General features: G+C 32.9%; 1 protein-coding gene across 7 annotated transcripts in view; it reads right to left on the bottom strand.

Moving 5' to 3' along the window:
- Nucleotides 1-21670, bottom strand: part of LOC142225696 (uncharacterized) — a 96820-nt gene that overhangs the window by 40350 nt on the left and 34800 nt on the right. For 5 of the 7 annotated variants that reach the window (XM_075295533.1, XM_075295538.1, XM_075295535.1 and 2 more), the window contains 6 exons: nt 11696-11917; nt 11563-11630; nt 4360-4556; nt 4118-4305; nt 2982-4050; nt 2713-2925 (listed from right to left, as the gene is read on the bottom strand). In XM_075295533.1, coding sequence (XP_075151648.1) covers nt 2713-2925; nt 2982-4050; nt 4118-4305; nt 4360-4556; nt 11563-11630; nt 11696-11877 — 1917 coding nt within the window. In that variant the 5' untranslated portion in view covers nt 11878-11917. The remainder of the gene's footprint in view (nt 1-2712; nt 2926-2981; nt 4051-4117; nt 4306-4359; nt 4557-11562; nt 11631-11695; nt 11918-21670) is intronic. The other 2 variants (XM_075295537.1, XM_075295539.1) reach the window with 1 other exon arrangement.

The following is a 21670-nucleotide window of genomic DNA, read 5'->3' as shown; positions in this document are numbered from 1 at the left end:
TGCGCTCCAAGAACTAAAATCAAGGGATCGGTAAATATTGTGGGTTATAAACTCGAACGCATACATTAACGTCCCACCTGACTGAACGAAATCTATAGCTTTTGGAAGCTCAAAAAAATATATCTGAAAATTTAATGCTAACAGAAAAATATTCACCTATGTATTTCTAATTAATATTTGAATTGAATTTTCGAAAAAATTCAATTAAAAATTCAATTGATTCAACAATTTTTTAATTAAAATAAAATTCAATCACAAAATTTAATAGTGTCAATTAATTTTTTAATTTTTGGTGATTGATATTATAATTTCGTGATTGAATCCAGTGGTATACTACACGAAAAAAATCACCAAAAAAAAGTTAATTGAAGCCGAAAGCTCAAATTAAAAAGTATAGTCAGTTAAGTACATGATTGAATATATTTAATTAAAGTTTTTAATTAATTTATTAATTACACTAGTTTACAAAATAAAATCAAAATCAAATGTACATGAACATTTGATGAGATTTTACTTTTTTATGTATTTCGATATGCTGAATTCGAAAAAATTTTTAAAAAATTTTTTTATGGAACAGTTTTTGAGATATCCCGTTATTTTAAAATTTTCGCTCTTTTTTCACTAAACAAATAATATCTTGAGTTAGAAATGTCCGATTATATTGTGATACTTAAATGAAAGGTATTGAGATGACGAATAATAATTGGATATGTGATAAGTTAAGTGGTTCAAAAAATATTGATGTAATAAGGGCAAATTTTCAATAAAAATCATGTTTTGCAGTGGCCCTTTTCTGCCGGAAAAGTAAAAACCATATTAGTTTAGTTAAAAAAGAGCGAAAAAAAACTAAAAATAACGGGATATCTCAAAAACTGTTCATAATTTTTTTTAATTTTTTTCGAATTCAGCAGATCAAAATACATAAGAAATGCCAACTCTCATCAAATGTACATTTTCAGTGTAAACTAGTGTTATCATTGGGATATCACAAAAATATTTTCATTTAAAAATATGTTTGAAAACTTTGTTCGGAAATAATTAGTTCCTACATACCATATGTACTATTCAATGATTCAGTAAATTTTGTCAATCTGTACAGGATTATTTGAAAATACCAAATTGAGAATTCTACGAATTCGTCAACCAGAACAGGAGTCTGTCTACACTGAAAAATATTTTGTCATGAGGTCAAAGATTTCATGTCTTTAAAATATGAAATCAAATTTTGCTTAGCATAGAAGGCGCATTTCTCTAATATAAAGTTTTTTCCTTGTCCAAAAGTCGATAAACTTTTCAATGATGTCGTATTGTTCTTATAATTAAGTGATTTGACTTAAAAATGGGTATCATAACATGAAAGAAAAAATGTTTGGGCAAAGGTCAACTTGACTTTAATAATTCAGAAAAATTCTTTAAATTTAATGCAATTGTCCTAAGATCTGTTGTCTTTTTGCATCTTTACTACAAAGCGTTCAAATATAGGACATATCTTTCAAAACTTTATAAGACGTTTTTTAAAGACGTTTTTACTTGAACCATTGCATAATTTCTGCTGGAAGTACAGTCTTAATTTGGAAAATAAAGTTGTCGTTAACTCGTTTCTAAATAACTTTGATAGCATATGAAAAAAAAAGCTGAGAAAGCGAAAAATTAAAATTTACTTCCTAGAAGCAAGTACACAAAACCTAAATTTAAAAGAGAACTGTGTCTTAAAAGTAGTATCCTTACTTGTATTCTCCGCTTCTTTGACTCGGAATCAATACCAAAATTTTGTGAAGGAAACATTTTTTTAGGTTTGCGAGTGTCGCTATCGATATCCAAGATGATGATATGTGCGAAGAAGTTTCAATTATCAGGAATGTTCATAAAATTATTAACGAGTTTAAAAAAAAACTTGAGAATAGAGTTATTTCAATTGGAGACCAAAATTATTATGAACTACTCAATAGTGCAGTAAACGTGACGGTCGCTACTCGGTCATAATTAACTTTTCACAAATTTTTGCAGAAACTGGAAGAAAGGAAAACTACTTAAGTCTTGCATATATGAATTGCTGTCTAGAGAGAATTTTATAATCTCACTTTTTGTCTTATTATATTTCCAATTTCCATACTAATAATTTTTTTTTAAAATTGTTGCAAGTCATTTGCTGGTGCAACTAAAGCTTGTACGGTCATTTGGACCACGCAAAGCAAGAATAGTTTGAAGGTGCGAATGAAAGAAAGAAAACTAGTATATTTTTGAATAAATACAATATAAAAGCATTTCTTGCATCTCTTTTATCGGGGAGCCAAGCTAAATTAAATTAAAAAATATTCACAATTTCTTTAAGTCAAAATTAAGTACTATACCGTTGTAAACGTAGGTCGTAAAAGTCACAGTTTGCGATATGCCAACCCTGGTGGTAGGTGCGTGACAAGAGACCTGGTCGAGTCCAAACGTCGTGTCACCCTACTTATGAAACTACTTCGAGAACCTTTGAAACACTCAGAAACGTCCACAGCGTTACTGAGAGAATATAATAAACTGAAATTGAACCCAGCACCTTGCTGGCCCCTTTCATAGTGCTGTATGAATTACTAAGTTCATTTTCTCCTTTGTAAGGAAGGATAATCTATGTGTAAAAAGATCGTTTCGAATTGACCCCACCGAAATATCGAGTATCACTTTCAATCTGCCTTTGAATGATGGTCTTTGCTTTGTATAACTTACCTCCTCTTCAGCATATTTCAGTTGTTCTTTGAGATCCGATTCCCTCTCAACCGAGTCCTGTAGATCACGCATCAGTTGCTGTGGATCTTCTTGAGATCCACCTCTTGTTAGAGACTCACGAGTGAATCTGGCATCGGCAGAAGTGGATTTTCCCAAAACTCCCAACATAGGTGGTTTCTTTTTGCCAGGATTTCGTAGTTCATCTGCCTCAGACTGAAATGATTATGTTTGTGTAGATTACTTTTTTGCTCCCGTATATTAATACCCACCTGCAACTTCTTGGAAAGTTCCTGGGAGAATCGTAATTCATCTTCCAACTGCTTAATTTTAGCCAGTAGTTCGTTGTTACCATTGCTTTGACGTTCCTGTTCCAGGGTTTCGATTTTACGCTCACATTTCTTCAATTTAAAACTGAGAATTCTGCAATTTTTAGTAGTCTTCTCTAAATCCTTTTGGAGATTAGTTTTAGCTCTTATTTCATCGTCCCGGAAAGTATCTTGCATCTCATCCATTTCCGCATGCAAATTCAAATTTTCTTTTTTCAAATCTTGATTTTCTTCCATCAGCTCTTCACAAAGTTGTTCGGTGGCTTGAAGCTTCCTTCGAAGTTCATTCTCACCATTTTTCGGATTGTTTTCCAAATCCTTCATGCGAGAATTTAGCTTACGTTTCTCCTCGGAAATCTTGTCCAGTTGTTCCTTCATCTCGTTCACTCGCTGCTGTAACATAAGGGCTTCGGAGGCCGCGGTTCGGTTGGAAGCCATATCAATGGAAGCTAGCCGTCTCAACAGAATATCGCTTTTTTCTCGTTCTGCCTTTTCGGCTCGAGCTTTCATGGCCTCAAGATCCTTACGCAATTTGTTCAACTCATCCTGGGTCTCATTCGTTTCCGGACTTTCAGTCATCATCGACATATTATCACTGTTGGACTTCTTGTTCTGAAAGGCATTCTCTTTTATATTGAGCATAAATGCAACATCTTGAGCGGTTTTATGGCGTTCAACTTCTTTTCGTCTAGCCGCTGCCGAGGAGGATGATGATGTTGAAGAAGATGTCGTCGAAGTAGTTGTAGACGAGGATGGTGTTGTTTTTAGTTTTATTGGTGTCGGTTTCGCCGGCGTTGGTGGTAATGAATCCTTTGTGTCTGTTGCTGGTGCCGACGAGGGCCTTGGTGGGACTGTTGTGTTTGAACTCGAGCTGGACAATTTCTTCGGCGGTAAAGATGCATTCTTATTAGATTCTTTGGCACCGCTACTCCCACTGCCACCTGTGGACGACGAAGACTTGGAACGCTCAGGTCGATCTGGCGGTGTTTTATTTTCACTGTTTTCACCCTCCCTAAAAACAAAACGAATACAAAATATTTAGTTTTCGATTAAAGAGAGAGCGCGCTGAGCATTCTTACCCCTCATTCTTCCTAGGCAGAGATCTTTCGCGACTTGATTCTCTAGAATTTTGGCTCCGTTGTTTTTTCAATAGGTTCATTTTTCTCACTCTTTCCGCCAGGCTATCGGTGGACTGAATGACCAATTCATCTGGAATATTTTTCGCAGATGACGTAGTTGCCGCACTTTGCATCAACGAATTTTCTACCTACAAAATAAGGGAACAATTACCGAGAAAATGTCACAACTCAAAAAGTCTTACCTCCTTTAAATCCAATGTCGTCGTGTGACGCCTTGGAGGCGTGGGCAATTTTATAGTAACATTAACTTCATTATCGTCGGCTGCGGGCCTTCCACTAGAACGCGGAACAGCTCGGTTCTGGTCATCAACCTCATCTATATCGGGTGTGGAAGCCCACGATTGTGGTCGCTTCTTAAGCTCTACATTAAAGTGTACAACTGTTGTTGAGAAATCGTTCGTAAGATATCCGAAGCATGCAAACGATGCGCACGTTCGTATTCAAATTCGTGTGTGAGTACATTGCAGATTGCGAAGTGAGCGTTTACGTGGTAAGTTTTCACATTTTAAGGTATTAGTCACCAATCAAACCATTACAAGTTAATTCAAATACGCAATGTCCAATGAAATAGGGCACAACCCCGTTCAAACGACCATATGAAATGACCATCGAAACAACGTCCATTGTGGTTTTCACAGTAACGGATATAGTGATGAATATTGTCCAATATCAAAATTCGGACCAATTTAAGTTTTCCAATCACATGCCAATGGGATTACATAGAATAGTAGTGATGATAGTAGTAGCAGAAGTAGTTGTAATAGTATTAGTAGTAGAAGTGATAATAGATGCATTAAATCGAAAAGTAATAATGATGACGAACACATGTCAGTCGAACAGTTTTTGAGTATGCAAATGATACGAAAGTGAGGTATGACAGTCAGTAGAATTAGGGATAAACAAAGTAAAACTAATGAACATTCTTAGATTAGAAGGCGAGTTTCCAGAGGACGCCGTCAGCTCACAAAAATAATTCTTTCTTCAATGATGCTTATTTGTTGTTGTTAGAGTGGTTTCTTTAAAGGAAATCAAATTTATGGTAACCATTGCAACTTTTATCCGCAACGAACTTTAGTTGGCATTAAAAGAAAAAGTTTAATAGGAAGAGGAAAGTCAGTTTTTCCAAAATTTACGTTCAAAGAAAAGTACGAGCACGGGAACATAGTGATACTGAGAATATTACCTATTGACTCTTTGTAGACAATCAGGGCCGCCGTCGATTAAGTCGGTTCGTCTCTACTAAAACCTAATGGAAATGTGTTTATCAAAATCTGTTTTCTTTTTTTAATTTGTTATATTTTCTGCCATGAAACTAATTTAATATTACGATTATAGAAACTAATTTAATATTACGATTCTATAAACATTTTACAAAAATTAAAATTTGATTGACTGATTGGTTGTACAATTTATCTCATATCGGTTCGGATACTTTTAATTTGTTTCTTTCTTTATGGATAATTGACCGGAGTCGAATACAGTAGGAAACAGATATAATCACATCTCATATAAGAAAATAAATAATAAACTTTCATAAACACAGACGTAAACTCTCCCTAAATTTTTGTTTATTTAAAAAAGTAATGTAAATATATTGTTGTGCTGCTCACACCTAGTATGTTGCGCACACCTTGTGTACTAATATTTGTTATTTACGTAGATCTCCATCGAAGATTAACGAAGTTAGTCGAAATATTGGATAATACATTTAATAATTAATCAAAAATGGTAAAAACTGATTTTTTATTAAAAGGACCTCAAACCGAAATAATAATAAAATGAATTATTTAATATTCTTTGTAATCCTTTATTTTTTAGATTATTTTAAATACACCCAGAAAAAAGTGCCTTCGAAACTAAAGGAAAAAATGTTTATCAATTTAGTCATTTTATTTCCATTAAGTTAAATTTTTGTATGAAATAAAAAAATTTACTTGTTTCAGTAAAAAAATCCTAAACTGAAAGCAGTTAGGAATAGTTCATTAACTAAAATAAGGCATGGAATTTTACTAATACTGTTTTCTTCGATGGGTATAAGAATTCACTACTGAACAAGAAAATTTTATTCACTGATAACAAAGCATTCGTAAAAATAAACAAAAACCGAACTAAAACCAAGTTTCCTCAAATTTAGTAAAATTTCTTATAAAACGATTTACTATAGAAAGCTTATCATACATACGAATAACACTTGGCATAGGAAAATATTTTAGTTCATTCGTACTAAGAAGTATTCAATCCTTTCAAAACTTAAGGAAACACACTTGTTACAATATAGGAAATGTTCCCATATTTCTTTTGTCTACCTGTAATCGATACCTGTCATCGATGTAATCGATATGTTTGCGCATGGGTTATTTTTTTTAGTTGGAATCGCGTTGTTATGGTATACGGAGAGATTTTTAAAAAATAATATAGTAAAACAATATAATAAATAACAAATAAAATATTTATTATTTTAAAATAGTGAGAAAATTTTTCGTTTTTTTTTTCAAAATTATTGAACATAAATAACAAACAATAAGTCTATCAATGTTCGTGATGGTGTATAAAGAAAGAAAGCAGCAACAGAATAACAACCCCTTCATTCATCTTCATTTTGGAATCTTTAATTATCAGGTAACATTCGTACAGTGACGCTAACCTTTTGTGAAAAAATTGGTTTATAATTTTTTATATTCGTAGGTATTTAAATTGTAAAAGGAGGACAAAATCGTTACGCAGCATCTTATTAAAAGTGAAAGGAACAAGAAGAAGAAGAGCATTACGTTTTACAGTTGGTAACTTTACATGGAAATTGGAAATAGTGGAATAATAAACTAATATTTCGTCGATGCTGTTAATTTTTAATACATTTATTTAATATATTAATAAAACATGTCTTTTATTGAAGAGAAAATGCCTATATAAATAAATAAAACTGTATTTAAAAACGAAAGTAAGCAGTTCTAATTTGAAAAAAAGGTTTACCTTTTACCTTTGGCGCTATACGAAGTTCAACTTTCTTCACAATGAGTTCATTTTAACTTAAAAAACTGGTCACTTTTTTTTGGGTGTAGCAATTGTGGTACCACAAAAGACTATAAAACTAAGCACCTTTAAAAAATACATATTGACTGAATTTTTTTTAAGTTTTTTTTTTTATTCTAATTGTTCAGATTGGAGTTCTTAAATTTTACTTTTTTACTTTTTTCATAAAAACATTTTAAAACTATGAACCGAAATTTTGTTATATTTCTTTGTGAAATATATTCCAATAGGAAAGAAATTTCTTCTATAAATGTATGTAAGAAACTTTTTTCTTATATGCAATAATTGTCTATTAGAAAAAAAACGCATATAAGAAAAACATTGCGGTTTGACTGCGGAGTGAGTTTTTATATCCGTTACCCACTGTATAAAAATTTGTATTCGCTCTGCCGTCAAACCGCTGCAGCCGGTAGGAAAAATTGAGTATCAACTGCCGCCGACAAAAATGGGTCAACATCATTCTCTGGTATGTATACAGGCCATTGAGGGAAAATCTCGCTTATGGGCTCTAACATATACACCACTGAAACAAGTATTTTCGTGAGGGCAAACGTTTCATGTCCTTCAAATGCGAATAGAAGACGCATTTCTCTGATATAAAGTATTTGCCTTGTCGAAAAACTTTTCAATGAAGTCGTTTCGTCTTTATAGTTAAGTGATTAGGCGCCAATGATTTGTTTCTTTACTTCTAATTCCTTGATTCTTTTATGAGATGGTATAATTTCGTTTTAACAACGCTTTGTGGAAATCCCAAAATGTGGAGTATAATTTTGTTAAATTTTCGAACGACGTAGTTCATACTTGCTATAAAACAGTATCCTTTTTCTGTGTAGGCTCTCTTATAAATGAAAAAGCATTTTACTTTACATATTTATAATACGTCCATTATTTTTTTGTTTTAATTTGCTGCTTTAGGATACATCTAAACCATATAAAAATAATCTTGCCACCAATTTATATTCTCATTTATAATACTCTCAACACCCAGAAAAAAGTGACCCCTTCTTTAAGTTAAAATGAACTCATTGTGAAGAAAGTTGAACTTCGTATAGCGCCAAAGACATTTTTATTTGTTTGAACGATGTGATTTTCGTAGAAATTAGGAATAATGCATTCCATATATTAGTTAACATTTTCCTATATTTATATACCACTATACTACAGAATGAAAAAATTTAACTAATTTGAATTCATATATGGAATGATTTTATTGAAATTTTTTCATTCATTTCGACAAATCTTACACATTTGTGGTAAAACTTTTACTTCATAATTAGAACTGCTTACCTTCGTTTTTAAATACAATTTTATTTATTTCTATAAGCAATTTTATCTTCAATAAAAGACATGTTTTATTAATATATTGAATATATTTATTAAGAATCAACAGCATCGAATCTCTTTGAAATATTAGTTTTTTATTCCACTATTTCCAATTTCCGTGTGATATTATCAACTGTAAAACGCACTTTTTCTTCTTCTTGTACTTTTCACTTTTAATAAGTTGCTGCCTAACGATGTTGTCCTCCTTTTACAATTTCAATACCAACAAATATAAAAAATCATAAAACATTTTTGTTGCAAAAGGTTAGCCGCACTGAATATTACCTGATAATTGAAGATTCCAAAATGAAGACAAATGAAAGGGTTGTTATTCTGCTGGTGTTTTCTTTCTTTATACACTATCACGAACATTGATAGATTTATTTAAAAAAACGAAAATTTTTCTCACTAATTTAAAATAACAAATATTTTATATATTTTATTTGTTATTTATTATATTATTTTACCATATTATTTTTTAACAATCTCTCCGTATACCAAAACAACGCGATTCCAACTAAAAAAACAACCGACGCGCAAATATATCGATTACACCCACGCGCAAACACATCGATTACGATGACAGGTATCGATTACAGGTAGACAATAGAAATTTAGGAAAATTTCCTATATTCTAACAAGTGTGTTTCCTTAAGTTTTGAAAGGATTGCATACTTCTTAGTACGAATGAACTAAAATATTTTTCTATGCCAAGTGTTGTTCGTATGTATGAAAAACTTTCTATTATAAAGGAAGTCGCAATTATCATTTTATAAGAAATTTTACTAATTTTTAAGAAACTTGGTTTTAGTTCGGTTTTTGTTTATTTTTACGAATGCTTTGTTATCGGTGAATAAAATTTTCTTTTTCAGTAGTAAATTCTTATACCCAGCGAAGAAAATAGTATGAGTAAAATTCCATGCCTTATTCTAGTTAATTAACTATTCCTAACTGCTTAAAGTTTAGGATTTTTTTACTGAAACGAGTAAATTTTATTATTTTTCACAAAAATTTACCTTAATGGAAATAAAATGGATAAACTATATTGATGAAAATTTTTTCCTTTAGTTTCGAAGGCACTTTTTTCTGGGTGAAGTTAAAAAAGGAATGCACATTATTTTGTGTTCAAGAAAAAATTGGTAAATAAGGTTTGAATGTGGAAAGACATTCAAACCTTATTTACAAGGTCTGACTTGTAGACGTTGAAAGTTGGTCACTTCGGGGGTATGAAATTTTGTTTTAGCTGTGAAATCCGCAATTATGAATCGATTTCGATGATTGTTTCTTTGCTGCATAGATCTTATAAAAAGTTAGCGTGTACACTCAAAAAAAAGTGAACTCTCTATTTCACTAAAGCCAATTTAACTTTATCTTAGTTCATGGAATTATTATGTTTGGAGAAAGTTGCCTTTACTTTAATAATTTTTTGTTTACGTTAGTTAAATTAACTAAAACCGAGGAAAAAAATATACTCAAATGAAGCATAAAGATTAACTAAATTCGTGTATTCCACAAAATAGTTCAGAATTTCTTTAAATTTGTAAATTTTACCAAAAAGGCGTCCATCATGAACTTCGTATATCACTAAAGACATTCTTGCAATTTTGAACTCCAAGTTTTTCCTTCAAACTACAAAATTTTCTTTAACAAGTGAAAAAACTTAGTTATGTCTAATAAATTTTCTTGAATTTGTCGAAAAATATTTACTTATTTTTATGACATCGGCGTGATGCCAACGTTTGTAATACTGTTTAGTTAAAATTTTCTACAAATATTCAAATTTTCTAAAATTAACCGAAAGTTTTCTTCCTGGTGGGTTCACTGTTTTTTCAGTGTACGAATATCTTTTATAGTTCGCGAGATATGGGCCCCACAATTTATTTTTTGGAAAATTTCAATAAAGTGGGGTCGGTATTTTGAACCTACTTGACCAAAATGACCGAAAAAAGCTTAAAACGTATCTTCATTTGGTTTTCTATACGAAACTAGTTTGGGAGAACCCGTGTAAAAATTGAGGGATCTAATCAGATATGATTAGATCTTAAAATTGACCCCTTTAGATATAAGCAGATATACCCAATATGATGAGATAGAATTAGATATAAATGTATATAATTCCATATATGACAAGATCTAACATCAGATCAAATAATATATAGCGACAGATATAATTACATCTAAGACATCTAATTCCATTGTAATTAGATATGATTAGATCTTACCTTTTATGGGATCTACTCATATCTCATTGTATCAAATTAGATCTCTCAATTTTTTTCTCGGGAAGGAAAAAATGTTACGACAGAAAGAATAGGTGCCTTTTTCGAAAAAAAATTTTCAAATATCTGTATTTTTATAAAATTTCAAAATGCGGAGTCTACAACTTTTAATCTAAAGTACATAGATACATAATTTTTTCTTTAATCGTACGTAAAATGTAAGGAATGCAGCTAAGAAATTAAACGAACCGTCTAGGTTGAAAATACTGACCCCACTTTGTTCAAAATTTCCAAAAAAAAAAACAAAACGTGGGGCCCATATCTCGCGAACTATAAAAGATATTCGCAAACGCACAAGCAAAGAAAAAATCATCGAAATCGGTTCATAATTGCGGATTTGGCAGCTAAAACATAATTTCTTACCCCCAACGCCTACATGTTAGACCGTTGACCATCTAGGGACCCAGAAACTCACAACGAAAAAATTATGTTGATATCTTTATCCGTTCCAAAGTTACAGAATTATTAAAAAAAACGATTTGGAACCACTGTGTAATGCTGCAAACAACCGTCATATCTCAAATTATTTTTGGCTCTCTTCAGTCTTCACTAAAAATGTTCTTCGATAAAATTAGCAATAATTTCGTTAACTACGCATTCAAATATATGTCAGAGTCCGATTAAACAATCTACATTTTACGAAATCGTGCATTATAAATTGCTGATTATGTGTTAGTAAATTTGGAATTGCTCTGATGAAAATATTTGTTATTTCAAATAAAAACCATGGTCATATTTCAGAAATTACCATACCAATGTCGTTACTTCCACCGTTCGAGGTGGATAAATTCTGTGTAGAAGTCCATGTCCGGGACGAAGGCCTATGAAAGTAAGAAGAGGATTGAAGTGTTGTAGTTTAAACCACGTTATGACTCAATGCTCCTACCTTGAATTAAAGCCATCTGAGAGGTTTGGTGATGATGCAGCTACATCATCGATTCCTCGTCGCCCACCATGCTCTTTGTAGTCGCGAAAGCAACGCTTACATCTTGTTGGATATCTCGTTTGTGGATGAAATCCCAATGGACATAACTGATCTCCTTTTAAAGATGGATATAAATGATGCATTTAAGTTTTGATGATAATACCCAAATCATAAATATGTGTCCTGTAAATAAAATAAAATTGGCTTATTTGTTGAACAAATTGATTTTTACAACCTCCGAAAAGTCGATTATCTAACATAGGTCGTAGACATAGTTTGCAAATCACGTATATTCATAAATACATTCTGATATATATATTTTTATGTGAACTTATAATATTTTGGGAGCAGTTTGACCCAAACAATATAAAATATTTGTGTTCTTAAAAAGAGAAAATTATTTGTCGTAGGTTGCATATACACGAATAAAAAGACTGTTTTTCATATGTTTCGGTGTAAAAATTATATGTTTGGAAATCAAATTTTAACACATTATTTTTGAGTGTGTTTGGGTCATATATGTTAGAACACATTATGTTTGGGACATTACATTTTCTTACATTACATTTACTTACATTAATTTAGAAATTTCGTATAAACATTTATATGATAGGAAACTTCAGCGAGAGAATACAGAAAAAAGATTGCGACGAAGATAAAAAACGAAAGAAATGTAAAATATTTAGGATACTGAGTAAACATTCGTGACTGCATACCGACTTTTGTATATAAATAAATGTTAGGGGCTAATATTCAAATAAATTACAAACGAACATTTTTATTTGTGTAAATATAATTTATATTTAAGACATTTTTCTGCAAGCAAACAAATTTTTAGAACTTGGAATTGACTATTTGGGGCCTCAAAAAAGATAAGCTTAGGCTAAAACATAAAATATACACTCAAAAAAAGTTTACTTGGATCCAAAGATTTTGACCTTCCTTTAAGGATTTTGGTATTGATTCCGAGCCAAAGATGCGGCTTCTTTAAAATAAAGACATTTTTTAGGGACCTCCCTGGCTTTAAATCTAGGATCGATAAAATTAAAATTGGATACAGATCTCATTCATCGAATTTTTATTCTCTGTTTGCGATATATTAATAAAGGTATTCATGTACAAACAAATTCCAGTTTCAAAATCCAAATTATGCCAAGTACTTCAAAGTAAAGACAGTTTTCTTAATGCTAAAAAAACTTTAAACCAAAGATGCAAATCCTTAAAATAAGTCTTAGCCTATATTTGAAGCATTTTTATCTTAAATTTAAAAATTGATTTAAAGACGATTTCTTTAATTTAAAAATGTTTTTCTTTATTTTAAGGAACATTTGCCTTACTTCAAAGATATACAACTTCAACAGAGGGACGCAAAATTTCAAGATTTGTGTCCTAAATTTAATGAAAAAAATTTTTGAAGCAATGATTATAAACTTTCTATTAATTAAAATGTCATTACTTTAAAGAATTTTGTCCTTAGCATTGCGTAAATTTCGAGTCCTAAAATTTAAGTTGCATAATCTTCCACATTAGGTCAATATTTTTTTCAGTGTATATGCTTGAAGCAGAATATGTTTGGAAACATAACAGAAGCGATTTTTATTAGGCTGTATATATTAATATTTTCCCATCAAATCATATAGCTCTTTAACGACAACCATTCGCAAACACACTAGTTTTAAATCCTAAACAATATATTTTTTAATCCACACATACATTTATTCGTGAGTGAACTAGTTTTTACTTACAATTAAACCTTATCTGAATTGCATAAAACATTACATAACTCTTCATATGTAAAAAAATCAAACTTTAATTACTTATTTCCAAAAATGAGAGCAAATGGTGATCTATGCAAGAGGAGAGTCGCTAATAGAGTTTATCTTGCGCACTAACCTTGTAGTTTGCGATATGAATCATACGCAGATGATGTGGCTCTAGAAATCATGGGAAAATTCCCATCCACAATTAGAGATATTGTACAGAGATCCCTCCGGATGAAATGGGCGAGACATGTACTGCAAAGAAGTAAAAATTCCCATATTTAAGCCAATCTCCTTAGGGAGAGAAGTGCCCACACGGACGAAAACGACTGTTTTTCATATGTTTGGGTGTAAAAATTATATGTTTGGAACTCAAATTTTTAAACACAATATTTTTAAGTGCAAACATATAATGTTCATAAACTAGCATAATATGTTTGGGACATATATGTTAATATGTTAGAACATATTATGTTTGGGACATAAAATGTTTGTAAATATAATATGCGTGGATGCAAACATATATTAATTTAGAAATAGACTATAAACATATATGTGTTTAGAAAAAGAGACATAAAGTGTATGCTGGAAGTAAAATAATGAAAGTAACCAATTGGCGCCTTAAAAATATATATACACAAAGAACATTTCATTAAAGATTGGAAAAATACTATGTGTGAATATAAACAAGTATAAATTTCCAAATTTGGAGTAAGCATATATATGTTGTGATATAAGACTTCCCCAAAAATTTTATATACTTAAGTAAAAATATTAAAATGAGTATTCGGATAGAAAATTCATTCGGAACCAAGAGAAAAGACATTTGAAAAAACGAGCATGAGTTTTGTTTATGTTTATCATTTTCCTATTACGGGCACAATTTTTTTTTTGTTTCGTCAAAACAAATCGGAACGTAGGACGAGTAAGTCAAAATATTCAAAAAAATATATGTAAACAAGTATGTACGGCCGTAAGTTCGGCCAGGCCGAAGCTTATGTACCCTCCACCATGGATTGCGTAGAAACTTCTTCTAAACACTGCCATCCACAATCGAATTACTTAAGTTGCGGTAGCGCTTGCCGATGACAAGGTATCTTAAAACCTCCTAACACCGTCTTCTAAATTGTATGTAAGTCCATACGTGGTATATATTAAATCAAAAAAGATCGATCCAATACGTATATAATTCAGTTTTACAAAATTTTCTATAGACATAAAAAAATTTTAACAAAATTTTCGATAGAAATAAAATTTTCACAAAATTTTCTACAGAAAGGAAATTTTGATAAAATTTTCTACAGAAATAAAATTTTAACAAACTTTTCTATAGAAATAAAATGTTAACAACATTTTCTATAGAAATAAAATTTTTACTAAATTTTCTATAGAAATAAAAATTTTACAAGATTTTCTAAAGAAAAAAAAAATTTACAAAAATTTTCTATAGAAATAAAATTTTGACAACATTTTCTATAGAAGTAAAATTTGGAGAAAAAAAATCTATAGAAATAAAGTTTGGAAAAAATTTTCTATAGAAATAAAATTTTGACAAAATTTAATAGAAATAAAATTTTGACTAAATTTTCTATAGAAATAAAATTTTGACAAGATTTTCTACAAAAATAAAATTTTAACAAAAATTTTCTATAGAAATAAAATTTTAACAAAATTTTCTATAGAAATAAAATTTTGGTAGATTATTTTTGGCTCGAGTGGCAACCATGATTATGAACCGATATCATATGCTGACACCACGTACCAAATTTCAGCCGGATCGGATGAAATTTGCTTCTCTTAGAGGCTCCGCAAGCCAAATCTGGGGATCGATTTATATGGGGGCTATATATAATTATGGACCGATATGGACGAATTCCTGCTTGGTTGTTGAATACCATATACTAACACCACGTACCAAATTTCAACCGGATCGGATGAATTTTGCTCCTCTAAGAGGCTCCGGTCAAATCTGGAGATCGGCTTATATAGAGGCTATATATAATTATCGACCGATGTGGTCCAATTTTTGCATGGTTGTTGGAGACCATATACTAACACCAGTGTCAAATTTCAGCCGGATCGGATGAAATTTGGTTTTCTTAGAGGCTCCGCAAGCCAAATCGGGGGATCGGTTTATATGGGGGCTATATGTAATTATGGACCGATATGGACATATTTCTGCACGGTTGTTAGAGACCATATACTAACACCATGTACCAAATTTCAGCCGGATCGGATGAAATTTGCTTCTCTTAGAGCAATCGCAAGCCAAATTTGGGGGTCCCTTTATATGGGGGCTATACGTACAAGGGGACCGATATGGACCAATGTTTGCATGGTTGTTAGAGACCATAGACTAACACCATGTACCAAATTTCAGCCGGATCGGATGAAATTTCCTTCCACGTACCAAATTTCAACCGGATCGGATGAATTTTGCTTCTCTAAGAGGCTCCGGAGGTCAAATCTGTAGATCGGCTTATATAGAGGCTATATATAATTATCGACCGATGTGGACCAATTTTTGCATGGTTGCTGGAGACCATATACTAACACCATGTGCCAAATTTCAGCCGGATCGGATGAAATTTGGTTTTCTTAGAGGCTCCGCAAGCCAAATCGGGGGATCGGTTTATATGGGGGCTATATGTAATTATGGACCGATATGGACATATTTCTGCACGGTTGTTAGAGACCATATACTAACACCATGTACCAAATTTCAGCCGGATCGGATGAAATTTGCTTCTCTTAGAGCAATCGCAAGCCAAATTTGGGGGTCCCTTTATATGGGGGCTATACGTACAAGGGGACCGATATGGCCCATTTGCAATATCATCCGACCTACATCAATAACGACTACTTGTGCCAAGTTTCAAGTCGATAGCTTGTTTCGTTCGGAAGTTAGCGTGATTTCAACAGACGGACGGACGGACGGACATGCTCAGATCGACACAGAATTTCACCACGACCCAGAATATATATTCTTTATGGGGTCTTAGAGCAATATTTCGATGTGTTACAAACGGAATGACAAAGTTAATATACCCCCATCCTATGGTGGAGGGTATAAAAATAAAAATAAAAACAATGGTTTCGGTCGAAGCAGGGATCGAATCCAGGACGCTTGGCATGCAAGGCGGACGTACCAACCACTGCTCGACGTCGCCAACAAATGTATGTTTAACAATGTTATGTTGTTAAACAATGTTATGTTTGCATCGGCACCGCAATCTATGCTATACAAATATAACTTTTGTTATAACCATAATTATCTCTTGATGACCATAACAGCTACGTAGCCCAGTGGATAGTGTGCTGGCTTACAAACTGTGTGGTCCGCTGTTCGAATCCCCGCCCGGCAAAAGGTAAAATTTAAAAAAATTATATAATTGAATAATTTCTTCTACAATGTTTGTATTACATAAAAAGGTGCTAAAAACTAAAAAAAACTCGTGAAAGTGAGAAAAATGTGAGGGGATATACAATTAGGCAGAAAAAAATTTTTGAGCACAATCTTCTTTGGGAGAAAATTCTTCTAAGCATATAATATTTTTGGGTTCAAAATGTTTCTAAACATTATATATGTTCACATAATAACATATAGTTCTTTGGAAGACAACATTATTGAATTTGGATGGAAAAATACATAATGTTTGGAACTTAGACTATCCAAACATATTAGACTATCCAAACATATTAGACTATCCAAACATATAAATATTATATTTTTTAGACCAATATGCTTTCAAACATATCATATATTGGAAGAAATCAAATATATAAATGTTTGGGCAATACCCAAAAATGTACATGCTTGAAGCAAAATGTGTTTGGGAGTATATGTTACAGAAGCGTTAGTTAATGTGGTATCACAATGGACTGAATAGTATAAGTGAGCCTGAAACTAAATTGGGCTGCCACTTTAACCTAACCTTAACCTAACCTAGGGGTTAGGTGAGTGTGTAATATACGTTGGGGTTATTTTGGAAAATTGTGCATTGGCTGTACACGGCAGTGGTTCAACCTATCATGTTATATGGTGTTGTGGTCTGGTGGCCGGCACTTCAGCAGCCGTCAAGTTTAGATAAAGTTCAGCGAATGGCTAGCTTATGTATCTCAGGTGCATTCAGTAAGACAAGATCAGATTCTCTTAATGTCATCTATTGCACCAACGGCTGTGCGAGCTATCGCTGTGGTCGAAACAAGGCACGGTCACAGTTTGATCTTCAAAATAATGCCAGGTGTACCAATCGTAGTGGATTATACTCTGGCTGCACCGCTTTTCGACAAAAAGTTTGGAACTCTAATTCCCAACAGTGAGACATGGTGCAAACAGACGCCAGGGAATAAACGTTAAATGAATTTCTACACTGATGGCTCCAATTTGGATGGGCAAGTGGGTTTCGGAGTATATTCTAAAGACCTGGAACTTCGAATAGCGAAAATATTACCCAATCATTGTAGTATTTTTCAGGCTGAAATATTTGCAATAAGAGAGGCGCCGAATTGGCTGAGAATTAATGTTCCAACAAATGTTGGCATTAATATATACTCAGACAGTCAACCTGCAATAAAATCCTTGGACTCTGTGTTCCTTAACTCGACAACGGTCATCGACTGCCGCAAATCTCTCAATGTGATTGCTGAGCAGTACAATATTCACCGAATATGGATGCCTGACCATAGGAACATACTGGGGAACTGCAAAGCGGATGAGTTAGCAAAGCTATGAACTACCTGCGTGACTAGGCTGTTATAATGGCAAATGTACCATTTAAACTTAAACCGAACACTAGATATGCTAGTGCTCTCAAGACGTCAGATATCACTCCTGATATCTGCTATAACGGGTCGTTGCATGATAGGCAAGTTTGCTAAAACTATTGGCATGAAGTATAATGACTATTGTATGAGCCGCCACGATGCGGAGGAAAAGGAATCAATTAAACACCTCTCATGTGTGTAAAAACCCTGCTTTTACAAACGATACCACCTGAAGGCCCCCTATAAAATTATTTACTATTTATCTCTTTCTTGCACTAAATATTTCATATTCCATTTGTTTCTTGATTGACATTAAAATGACATTTTTAGTATCGCACTTGGCGCAACATGTTTTAGTTGTACAGTTGAATTCTTATTCACGGTCAGAGAGTATAGAGCGAGCTTTGAGTATTGAATAAACGAGTCCTAACCTTAAAATTTGAGCCTTACTTTATTTTGAAAGGGAAACAATTTATTGCATATTTTCGACATGTGAATGTACTGTATTTTGTGTAAGGCGTAAGCATATAGCTTTAGATTACTGGCGGACATGGAAAACGTTAACTTAAGCAGTCTGCTTATATTTTTGGAAGAATCAGGTTGGTTCAAGAGAAGAAAATAATCGGGTAGGTACAACCATTAAAACTAGAAGTGCCTACAAATAAAAGGTATTTTTAGTTAATATGGTATCACAATGGACTGATTAGTCTAAGTGAGCCTGAATCAAATCGGGGTGCCACTTTAACCTAACCTATATATGGCCTATATCAAAGCATTGCCCCCATATCGACAGAATTTAGAAAAGGCTTTTACAAAATTAAATTCGGATAAAAATGTCGGCTTTAATGTCATAAAGAAGCCAAACCAGGATATATATCGGAATGAATAGTCTAAGTAAGCCTAGGGAGCCACCGTGGTGCAATGGTTAGCATACCCGCCTTGCATACACAGGGTCGTGGGTTCGAACCCAGTTTCGTCCAAACACCAAAAAGATTTTCAGCGGTGAATTATCCACCTCAGTAATGCAGGTGACTTTTCTGAGTGTTTTAAAGCAACTCTAAGTGGTTTCACTACAATGTGGAACGCCGTTCGGACATTGAGCTTGATAAGAGAGAAGTTCACCACTGTGGTATCGCAATGGACTGAATAGTCTAAGTTAGCCTGAAACATCGGGCTGCCACTATACCTAACCTAAGCCTAATATATTGGGCTGCAGAATACCTAACCTAAGCTAATCTATATGGGATCTATATCAAAACATATACCGATATATACAAAAGTTAAATTTCAGGAAAATCGGATACAAGTAGAGGAAGTCTAAGTCGAAGATGGGCAAACAGAAAATATACACGAGAAGAATATCTCAACAGTTAGAACTCCCTTAAAAGGAAAGAAAACTCAGATGGAATCGGCTATTGACAAATCTCCAAGCAGAACCCCAAATAAATATCAAGCAAATGTAAAAGAAATTGAAATGGACATTTCCAGTTTGGGCAAAAACAGTTTGTTGGTAGAGTCTAAGGAAGAGAACAAACGATCCGTCGTATCCAAATTGGCGGAACGGAGGAACAATAGCAAATATATAAGGCAAATGACAGGGTGCCAACCACTCTACACACAGTTGGACTAAAGTTGCCGCCAAAGTGATGGATTGGAAGGAAGGACGACAAATCTCCATTCGCAAAGAAGGAAGAAAAGCACTCACTGCCGGAGTGAAAGGAAGAGGGGTGATGATGCGTTGGCGCCGGAAAAAGAAGATCCCGAAGGAGAAGATCCCAGCGTTACCACAAGGATTATATAAAGATTATTTCTGAATTATATTATTTCTTTTTTTATGATATCAACGCAGGCTGGTTTTTCATCCAAATCAATTACTTTACATTAATTAAAATTTTAAATGCGAGCTAATTGGACATGAAGATTAAGGAATTGGTATTATTATGCTATTGAAAAGAAAATGCCAGATACCCATCTTACAAGCCTGACTATACATATGTTTCAGTGTTGGCTAATCCACATTTCCATAGTCTCTAGTAAGATCTGGCTGGGTGAGGTGATTCAATTTGGGTCTTATATACTAATTTTTTATGGAAATTACACACGAGAATCATTTCTCCCAAGTTGAATCATTTTTTCATCACCACTGTGCATCATCTTCTCATATAGCTACAATCCCTTAATCTTATTTTTTCGATTTCAATTTGTTATTACATTACTGCAACAACAGATTGAAATCTATTTTTAGAGGCATTGCTGAATTCACCTGATTGGTGAATGATCACACAATGTCTTGTTTCTAGTCAACAACAAATACTGTGATAACTATTTGAAACTGGTTTCAAGGACACAACAACAATTCTTACGACAACATTAGTAGTGTTTTGTTTACCTTTTACGACGGGCTCATCGTAGCTTACTATTTTTATGTTAGCCTGATATCAACGCATTATTATTTCTAAATAACATTATTTGTAAAGTTCTCCAGCATACGTTAATCATTATAATTTTATATATCTTAAACATTAGAATGTAATTATATAATACAGTCCAGTAACTTAAGAATACAGCCCAGCAGAATGTTGGAAGATCTGGGCACTTTGCATTTATTTTAATTATCCTAATATCTCATTTTATAGAGGCTAATAGCAACAATATTAGGCATTATATTTTCCCGCCGGCAGAATGTTAAAAATAAATATGTTTTGAACATGAACGGCAACAATAAAAATATCTTAGGATTGGTCCCTATCATTGACGGAGATTAGGGACGCATTTGTTTACTTAGGGTCGCAATAAAAATCATTGCACTAGCTGATAAGAGCGCATATGTATGTACTTGGGATCTTAATGTAACAAAGTAGATAAGAGATAGTTGTGTGCTACGATCACTTGGTCTGATGTTGTAAGTGTATATAAGGAAGAACATTTTTATACCCTTCACCACTACTGTGGTACAGGGTATAATAAGTTTGTGCATTTGTATGTAACGCCAAGAAGGAGTAATCATAGACCAACCTTTTAGTATACGGATCGGCTAGAATTAAATTCTGAGTCGATTTAGCGATGTCCGTCTGTCCGTCTGTCTGTCTGCCCGTCTGTCTGTCTGTTGATGTATTTTTGTGTGCAAAGTACAGCTCGCAGTTTTAGTCCGATTGTCCTAAAATTTGGTATAGGGTCCTGCTTCGGCTCAAACACGATCCCTATTGATTTTGAAAAAAATCGGTTCAGATTTAGATATATCTGCCATATATATTTTTCTGATCTGGTCATAATTGGCGTGCATATCAACCGATCTTCCTCAAATTCCGTACATCCGAATATTTTATGAGTCTCGAAAAACTTGCAAAATATCAGCCAAATCGGTTCAGATTTAGATATAGCTCCCATATATAGCTTTCGCCCGATTTAC

The sequence above is a fragment of the Haematobia irritans genome, chromosome 2 (genome assembly GCF_050003625.1).
Source record: "Haematobia irritans isolate KBUSLIRL chromosome 2, ASM5000362v1, whole genome shotgun sequence".
NCBI lineage: Eukaryota > Metazoa > Arthropoda > Insecta > Diptera > Muscidae > Haematobia > Haematobia irritans.
This window is presented reverse-complemented; position numbering and strand designations above follow the sequence as displayed.